Source organism: Syzygium oleosum, unplaced genomic scaffold, assembly GCF_021117445.2.
Source record: "Syzygium oleosum isolate NSW1041296 unplaced genomic scaffold, Sole_v2.1 Sole_v2.23, whole genome shotgun sequence".
Lineage (NCBI taxonomy): Eukaryota > Viridiplantae > Streptophyta > Magnoliopsida > Myrtales > Myrtaceae > Syzygium > Syzygium oleosum.
The window spans coordinates 102,810-112,673 of NW_026607507.1; the positions used below are offsets into that span (position 1 = coordinate 102,810).

The 9,864-nt window shown below is 38.9% G+C and overlaps 1 protein-coding gene across 1 annotated transcript; it reads left to right on the plus strand.

The window, feature by feature from the left end:
* Window positions 1-7,197: 7,197 nt before the first annotated feature.
* Window positions 7,198-9,633, plus strand: LOC115674621 (F-box/LRR-repeat protein At2g42730-like). The gene is made up of 4 exons (XM_030597071.2): window positions 7,198-7,358; window positions 7,645-8,574; window positions 8,671-8,820; window positions 9,090-9,633. The coding sequence occupies exons 1-4, from the start codon at window positions 7,215-7,217 to the stop codon at window positions 9,381-9,383; spliced, it is 1,518 nt and encodes a 505-aa protein (XP_030452931.2). The 5' UTR covers window positions 7,198-7,214; the 3' UTR covers window positions 9,384-9,633.
* The last annotated feature ends 231 nt before the right edge of the window (window positions 9,634-9,864 follow it).

Here is a 9,864-nt window from a genome sequence, read left to right on the forward strand (position 1 = left end):
ACCGTCAAACTTAAGATATTTCCCGAAAGAGTAAATGACGGAAACAATCCCAAAGCAAAGTAATGAGCATGCGAAATGGTGGGTACTTCAAAACCATCTAAACCAACTTTGGAAAATGTTCTACATGCCCCTCCAAACCATATAGCTACGTTCCCAAACGCAAGTGTTTGCAATAAACGAAAATTGAATATCAACCTCTCAGTAAATCGGAAAATCATTCTTCTCCTATTGATGAGAAAGACATCCGATCAAACCATGCACGTGCAGTGATGGGCCACAATTATTTTGCTAGACCTGTTAGAGTCGATCATTTAAAGAAGATATTTGCCCTTTTCCTCACATGGTAATGGTCCAGCTCCTTATAGAGACAAAAAAAAAGAAAAAAACTAAACTAAACTAAACTAAACTTCCAACCACTAATCTAAGTAGATAAGAATTCGAGAGCTGAGAAGTGAGAAGTAGTAAGAAAATTAGAAATTTTAGATTTAGATTTAGGGTTCCCGGTTCGGTTCCTATAGAACCTGGAACCGACAGCTCCTAAAAAAGTGGAACCGGGAACCGGAACCTCCCTCCCTAGAATCGAGAACTGAATCGGACTCATCGATCAAATTCTCCGGTTCCCGGTTTTACCTTGGAACCGTGCTCACCCCTACGAAAAACCCCAAACCGGTACACTTATAACAAATTTACCCCAAACTAATTTTTTTTATCATTAAAAATCCAAACCGGTACATTTGTGACAAATTTACCTTTCGTTAGTTTTCGTTAAATTGGATTAATACCACGAAAAATCACAAACTGATACACATGTGACGAACAAAGGTAAACCTCAAATTGATACACCCGTCAACTGCCACGTGCCATCCAACTTAGCAATTCGATGATAAAAATTTAACGGAAACTAACGGATGGTAAATTTGTCACATGTGTATCAGTTTGGAATTTTTGGTAGTCAAAAAATTAATCTGGGATAAATTTATCATAAGGGTACCGGTTTAAGATTTTTCGTGGTATTATCCCAAGTTTTGGATGTCCATCCATCGACAGGGCTGGGTTCTCCCCGAACAGGTTTCTTCCATAGGCAAAGCAAGAAATGATGCTCGCTCCCTAGTCTCTGGATGGCTTCGACAGATCCGGCACAAGGGGTCATGTACCAACTTTCCTACCTAACAGGTTGTTCCTTACCTTAGGAGGAAGGGGAGTTTCGACATAAGCTCCAGACAAAAGATCTTAATTTTTTGGGGGATGGCATACGCCAAATTCTGTTCCATAGCTTCAGGGGAAGCTAAAAAGAAGTTGATGTTTGATTGCTGTTCGGTCTTGTGACTTCTATTCTGATGACATATAGGCACTTTTCATTGAAAAATTACCCCGATTTAGTACCCAAAAAAAGAAGTGTTCCGCGAAGTTTGATTGGACCCAACCGATTTGCTTTTATAGTTGCACCGGATAGGTCGGGGGTCGAACCCCCCACAATTGGTTTCGAGGCACCCAAATTCAGTCGCTCATGGGCTCGCTTATGAATCAATTACATTAGAATTCCAATTTTGTTAGCCAAAAATAAGAATTTGGATGTGAACTTGATACATTTGACACCATGCACGCGTCGATCTTTGGATACAGCAGGGACGATTTAAGAGTTGACGTTTTTGGTATATAAAAATGGACGGACCTTCAGATTTATGAAGCTAAGAATTGTAGCTCGCGCTTTCAAATTGCACCAGATACGTTTTGTGTAGGTCAACTCAATTTTGCCCCGGTGTTAGATTTTTGTAATAATTAAAGCTATGTCCATGACACCGTATTCGGAAAATATCTCGAACACACACACATACATACATACATGATCATTTTCATATGTCGTGACATCTCGTAACGTGAATATGAGATTAACTACTAATTAGCGAGTGGTTTAAAACGATTAAGGATGATATACAAGCCTCTCCCTCGAAGCTTGTGGAACAGTTCATTATTACTCATAATCCCTGCTATTGAGTATCTTTATTTTATTTTATGTTACGTACATCCTAGCAGACACAAATAAATATAGTATATAATCGAAACTTATACACACTTAGACAAAAATATCCTCACTTTTCAGGCAAAAAAAAAAAGAGTGAACTTTTACTTAAAATGCCCACCATCAAGTTTTCATTCCATGCAAACTGACGAATTACATCGAAATCGTCGAGTTGTAGCACTAATTTTTAGTTTGGGACAAGAAGAACTCGGTTCACTAGCTTGGCTCTTTCGATTTGGAACTGCTCGTTTCTTTGTCTCTCTTTTCACTCTGAAGCAGACGAATTATTGATGAGAGTTTTTATTTCTTGGAAGATTGAAATACTTTTTAGGTCCTAGAAAAAATGCATACTTGCAATTTTATCCAATTTTTTATTACGTTTTTTGTTTTCTTTTTTTCCCCTGTTATTCGGTACTTTATTGCTTTGGCCAACTATGCACACGTTCAAAATTAAGAGTTGGTAGTGATGGCGTCGCTAGCCAATCTAATTGGATTTCCATAAGTTGATAATTAACCAAATGCTACGCACTTGTTAGCCAATCAGTAATAAAAATTACCCTTTTAGATTTTTTTGTTTCTCTCAGGATATGCAACATGCACGCTTGGAATCCAACATCCGGTTGTAAGCAAAATAATTGTCTAGAGACAATATTATCTTGGGCGAGTCAGTATGTATGACTTAATAATTTTAACATGTCAATAAGCCTACATCCGATGAACGCGTAAGAAGGTAAATGCTATTTTCATAAATGCTATGTAAGAACTTCACAAAATCGGATGTTGACAAGAAAAAACACGAATTTCTTCTCCCATGATAATTGACGAAATTAAGCTATTAACTAGTTTCCATGAGGATGAGTATGTTCAAAACATTAAAATGTAGAATACTTTGCAAGCCTAACTCAAATATTAAAGTGAGCACGAGTATGAGACGGAGAAGATTTATTTTGGCGACTGCTGACGAGATCCGGAGGTGAGAAGTGGAATTAGTCATGGCCACGGGCCGGTTTTGGCCCGGAACCGGCCCGGTCAAACCCGGGTCCGGCCCGTTGACCCGGCCCGCGGTTCAAAACCGGAACCGGCCCGTGGCCTACAGGCCCGGTTCCGGTTCCAAATTATTATTTTTTTTTAAAAATAATAATGAAAATTTTTTTTAAAAAAAATTTCATCATTTAATTTTTTTTATAAAACAAATTAAACTCTAATTGCCATGCATTGTAAGTGCATTGATCTCCAATTGCAATGCTTGGCTTGGGTGTATTGAACTCTAATTACAAGACTTGGCTTGGGTTTTATATATAAACAACCCCTTTGATGGTCTCTTCATTCCCATTCGATGTGGAACTCTCGGTTTGCCTTGAACGCCTTCAATATGAGACTCTTGACTTGTCTTCATGCAAATGCCAAGAGTCCCACATCGAATGGGAATGAAGAAACCATCAAAGAGGTTGTTTATAAAATCCAAGCCAAGCCATGAGCATGTGAAGTTGTATGCCTTTTGTGGCTACGATCGTTTGCTAATTAAGAGCAAAGGGTTCCATTGGACCGCCTAGAACCGGACCGGACCAATGGTCCGGTTCCCAATTCTATGGTTTGCCGGTCCGGTTCCTAGTTCTAAAATTAAAAGACCGGTCTTACCGGTTCGGTTCCCGGTTTCGATCAGGAACCGATCACCCCTACAATTTTCATTTTGATTATAATTTATTTTGAATAATTCATTATTTCATATTTTTATAATTATTTATTTTTTATTTCATAATTTATTTTTTTTAATTTTTAAATTACGAACCGAAACCGGCTGGTTCGGAATCGGAACCGGCCGGTTCCGGTTCACACATGGCCACGAACCGGAACCGGCCGGTTTCGAACCGTGGCCATGACTGAGTGGAATGGCCATTTATTCAGTCTTTCTATTTTTCTGTTCTTATTCCTCGGAATAGAAAAAGAACAGAAATCCGTTTGGTAATGTCAGTTATTTTTTCTATTCCCCATATAGAAAAGTAGGTCAGGGAATAGATTTGGAACAAAAATAGAAAGTAAAAAAAGTCTGTTTTTCTGTTCCCAAGAACAAAACGAGAAACAAGATCCTCTCTCTTTCATAAGATATTCCCATGCTAAATCCTAAATCCCAAAATCCGGAACCCTAAAACCCTAAACCTCAATACCCAAACCATAAAACCCTAAACACCAAAACTCGAAACCCGAAACCCTAAAACCCTAAACCCCAAACACTAAACCGTAAACCCCAAAACCCGAACCCCTAAAATCATGAACCCCAAACCCAAAAACCCTAAACAGCAAAACCACGAACCCTAAACCGTAAATCCTAAACCTTAAAACCTAAAATCCGAATCCCTAAAACCCTAACCCCAAACCTTAAATCCTAAAACCCAAAACACTAAACCCTAAATTCGAAAACCTAAACCCCAAACCCTAAAACCGAAAATCCAAAATCCCAAACCATAAACCCCAAATACTAAAACCCTAAATTGTAATTTCCTCGACCACTATTTATAAGGAGTAATTTTCTTTATGATTGTATTGAGATTATCCAACTCTATATCATAATATATTATGATTCTATTTCTAGTCCAATTTTGTGGTACTACCCTATAAATTTCTACTCATAATTTGTTCATTTAATTACAAAAATGTCAGTGGAGACTTAACAATCCATATTTGGATAAAACTAGACTTGAAATAGAATCAAAATATATTATGATATAAAATTGGATGACCTCAATACAATCATAAAAAAAAATTACTCCTTATAGACAAAATAAATATCGGGTGGTGGTCAAGGAAATTACAGTTTAGGGTTTAGGGTTAGGATTTTAGGGATTCTGGTTTAGGGTTTTGGGGTTTGGGGTTTAGAGTTTAGGGTTTTAGGGTTAGGGTTTCGGTTTTCAAGTTTATGATTTGTGGTTTGGGGTTTAGGGTTTTAGGGTTTAAGGTATAGGGTTTTGGGATTTAGGGGTTTGGGATTCAGGTTTTGTGTTTTGGGATTTTAGGATTTAAGGTTTAGGGTTTTAGGGTTTGGGTATTAAGGTTAAGGTTTTAGGGTTTAGCACGGGAATGTCTTGTGAAAGATAAAGAGAGAGCCGATCTTGTTTTTCTATTGTTTCTCCTTTTGTTCTTGGAACAGAAAAGTATATTTTTTTTTAGTTCTTATTTCTATTCCAAATCTATTCCCTGGCCACTTTTCTATTCCGGAGAATATAAAAATTAACCGACGTTACCAGACGGATTTCCATTTTTTTTTATATTCCTGGGAACAAAAGAACGGAAAATTAGAAAAACAAAAACGTCACCAAACATAGCTTTTTGGCTTCTTGGTCTAGCACCAAAAGCTCGGAAATTTTGGGTAGGCTATGGGCCCATTGGGAGAGCCAGAGGCCTCAGCCCTAGCGGCAACTTCACCTGAAACCCCAAATGAGGCTCATTTTGTTATGGAAGTGTCCTTTTGATATGCTTGAAAAATTCGTTACGCGGCTCGTTTAAGATATCTGCTGTCGTGTGACATTTAGCTAAATTGGATGAATTCGATCTCACTTTTGGTGCGGTGGACCAGAGACAAGCGGAGGCAAATTCAATCGAGTTTCTCCTTTAAGTGCTCAAATTCTATCTTTCTTTTTTTCCTTCTTTCTGTCGATCCGCAAAGAGAAATGACTCAAAATTTTAATTTTGGATCCTTAAAGTTTTAGTTTATCATCTATAATTATTTTCTTTCCGTCATCAACCCACTTTTATCAAATTATGTTGATGATTGTGTTAAGAACTTAATAAAGAAGAAAAAAAAAAGGGGAAAAAAGTCTGAAAAAGAAAAAGAAGGAAGGGGCATAGCCACCAACAGCGTGTCCTTAAATTGTATTGCCTTTGTTAGATTTGGTCTTAGAGACCTGTTTTAGTTTATTAGTCCATACATGTCACATGCTCTCAGGTGTGATCGCCAAAAAAAAAAAAAATAGAGAGAGAGAAGACGACATTGAAGAATGTAGGATGATGGTGTCTTATAAATAGAAGTATCTCTATTCACAAAAAAAAAAAAATCCTGAAAGTTCCACGTACTCGATTATCATTTTCTTTTGTATTTAATTTGAAAAAAAAAAACATTTCGGAAACCCACTCCCACATCTATCATTTCGTTTTTCGTTTGGAGTATCGTCTATGCAATGTTACTTAATGGATCGTGCCTCTTCATTTTATTATTTTTGCTTCCTTAATTAACTTTTCGAAAAGCAGGAAATGTTTAAACGGTTGGTGTACGAAATGCTTTTCTTAATTAAAAGCATGCAATGCATATCCCATTGTATGGCTAAATACGAAATTCATATAGATTAAGAGCGACGTTCTAAAGCAAGGTTCTTCTTTTTGAACTTCACGCATGTTTAGGACATGGTCAATGACATTTGATCTATGTGAGATAGGGACATCTTTAGAACAACCGCCAATTTTCTTAAATCGAATGTCCGGATCGCTAGATTATACGGATTTTCATTCGTGATCGTCGAGAAAGGTTTAGAACTAAACTGGCAAAACGTCGAAAGGTATTAGCTAAACTAGCACAATTGAAAGATTGAAGATTGCATTGGCCGCCGTACGACAGATGTTATGACTTTTTAGAACAATTATCCCCAACGTCTATGTAAAAAGGGTTGTGCCATCATGGATTATCGCCTCATAAGCACTTAAGAAACTACGCAAAAGGTCCCATCGTAATTCGATTGGCTAAAAACTTCTTATGCCGATTTCTCAATGTATATTATATTATGAATATTTACGAATTAAGTTAGGATAATAGTGTTCACGTAGGTAGACTCATTAGTTAGGTCATCATGTTCGGTATTTTCTACTTCTTCTTTTTTTTATTTTTTTTTAAGATTCAGATCAATTAAGTAAGTTAAATTTATCTGATTTAATTTAATCTAGTGGGATTCTTTCCCTAATCTGTCCGGAGTCTAAAAGGGCATCGTTACATAGCAAGTCTATAAGGCCTCGTAGAGAGAAAGACGAGCAGTCTTGTACAAGGGCATTTTATTCCGCTGGACCAGAACAACCCAGTCCATAACCCTTATTTGCTTATCTTAAAAAGTGGCCCAAGTTGAAATCTGTAAAGCGAAAGAGCAGATCACGGCATTCAATGATTGATACGTGCCCGTGCTTCCCATGAAATGACGTACAATCTGAACCCTGGATGACCCTTGTCAAGACTCAACCGTCATACTCAAACAGAGGAACTCAAGGGTTTCTGCGAAAGCCGAAACTGGAGCTGTCGTCTATGGATTCTCTATCTCCACAGAGGCCCCGCTCTGAATCTGAAGCCGAATCTGACGATAAGGTAACGTATTCTTCTTGTAAAGTTTCGTTTTTCAGCATGGTTCTGGTCGGAAGAAGACACCTCTCTGTCTCTCTGCGTTTTGTGCGGTCTCGGATTATTGAGTTTTTTTGGTTGATGTCCGATACATACCAGTTGTTTCTACCAGGGATTCGGTCTTGTTGTGCTAGAGTTGTTATTTTTGTATGTTTGTCGTTGAATTTTTCCTGCTTCCTGTTTTCCCTGCATCTTTTCCCCAGATTTTTTTTTTTTTTAAATTTTTTTTTTCTTCTGGCGAAACTCAATCCAGGATCGGATCAGCTGTTTGCCCGAACAAGTTATAGACCGTATATTATCTCGATTGACATCTAGAGAAGCACAAGCGACTTGTGTTCTTTCCAGGAGATGGAGGCACTTGTATACTTCTCTTCTCACCGACCTTGATTTCGACTGGTTGCACTTATTGGAGAAGCAGGAATTAAACCCCGAGTGGGTGGAAAAGAAGAGGGCGAGATATGTGGAATGGGTGGACAATGTCGTGCATCGTCAAACTGGAGGAGAGCACTCTTTACGAAGATTCGCGTTACGGTTTGACCTGAATATCTCTTACGAGTCTCGCATCGATCGCTGGATTAGGTTTGCTTTGGCAAAACAAGTTAAAGTGCTTGAACTATATTTCATGCCCGCGTGTTACGGGGATTTTAAGCCTGATTGTGACCCTAGTTGCTTGCCATATCTGTTAGGGCGTGAGATACTTATAGATGCTGATGTAGGGTGTTCACGGCGGGCTTCGGGTCTCGGCAACTTTGGCTCGAGCCCTTCCATTTCTTGGCATGTTGGCTGTAGGTATCTTGAACAGCTCTCCTTATTTCGAGTAAATGTGGAAGGAGAACTCATTGAGCAATTGCTCGCCACTTGTCCGGTATTAGAGAAATTGGTTTTGGAAAAAGCTCGTGCTTTGAAAAGTTTGAGAGTTTCTGGCCAATCACTGAAGTTGAAATACTTGCGCATAAGATGTTGTGAGGATCTTCAACTCGTCGAGATTTATGACACGAATCTAGTGTCCTTCACTTACAAAGGAATAGAAGATGAAATTCGATGGTGTTTGGACGAGGTCCCCCGGCTGTCTGAGGTGTCCATTGAAGGATTTTTTGCGGAACGAGTGGTTTTGATCATGTCTCTGCTTTCAAGTCTTTCTTGTCTGCGGATTCTTAAGCTTTCCTTTTCTATGCCATCCCCGGTAAGAGCACTGACTGATCTTTCCTAAGGTTTCATGAGTTATTTCCTTATCACGATATGTGCCGCCTTTGATTCTCTATCTCTCTCAAAAATGCAGGAAAGACTATGGATTCATCTACGTCGAGTGCCTAAATTAACAAACGTCAAGCAATTGGAACTGAGATTTGAGGTATTTGGAGACTCGAGTCTACTTCCCTTGACTCCCGTGATCGAGGCATTTCCCTGCTTGCGGAGTTTTGTAGTAGAGGTGGGTTTTCGGGCCTCATTCAAGTCTCCATCTATTTAGGCGTTAGATTGGTGCAGTAGGATCGGATTTAATGAACCCAGCCACTATTGAATCCTATTGGAGTCTCTCTCACCGGCGCGTTGTTGCGACATCATGTGACTAGTATCTACTAGATGCGACCATCCACACGGACATACTCTACTTTGCAAGTTCTTTCTTCTACGGGCATTCTCCAAGGCAACGATATATTGCGTTGATTACTCATATACGGCATTCTTCTTTTGCCACAGTTGATGTACCCGATGGACATGCTGTGCAGACAGAGGGAACTGAAAAGAGTTGTTGGACCTCCACATCGATACCTAAAGGTGGTGGAATTTCATAACTATTATGGTCGATCTTGTGATCTTGAACTAGTGAATTATTTTATCGACAATGCCATTGCTCTAGAGAAGTTAGTGGTGAATCCTTGTGAAGAAGAATATGTCACGGGCGGGTTGAAAAAAGTGAAGGAACCTAGAGAGCGTGCTCAGCAACAGCTCAAGGGAAACTTGCCTTCTAGAATTGAGCTGGTGATTAATTAACGAAACCAGAGCATCTTTCATGCGGCATCCAGAGAGCTGTTATGGATGGCTTTGATTCTGCAACCTGATCCTCTTCCCCTCTTTAAAGTTTTTTTTCGACTGCGGATTTATGTTTGTTTATTAATTATTTGTTGCTCCTGAATTATAAATTATGTAATGGCTCTTATGCATTTTTACCCAATATGGGAAGCAGCAAGGCCATGAATAATGGATGTTTCTGGTTTTTGGCTTAACTGCCTCTTGTGTGTTTCCCCTTTTTGTTGACGATTAAAAGTAGGAGAGGATGGATTTATCTAGTTAATGGTCTAGATAATGTAACTCAAAAGCAAATATTGTTGTGTGCCCATACGAAGGTGCAAGTCACTTGGTACAAACATTCGCCTGATCATTGCTACAATGCTGTGCCTGGATTGACGTGGGATGTCCTGTGGCCATTGTGACGGGCTATAGTGGGTCGCGCAAGAATACTGATGCGTGGGTG

Coding starts and splice junctions, on each gene's coding strand:
- LOC115674621 (XM_030597071.2), top strand. CDS start 7,215: ATGACCCTTGTCAAGACTCAACCGTCATACTCAAACAGAGGAACTCAA. Junction 7,359..7,644: donor AAGCCGAATCTGACGATAAG/GTAACGTATTCT, acceptor AACTCAATCCAG/GATCGGATCAGCTGTTTGCC. Junction 8,575..8,670: donor CCTTTTCTATGCCATCCCCG/GTAAGAGCACTG, acceptor TCAAAAATGCAG/GAAAGACTATGGATTCATCT.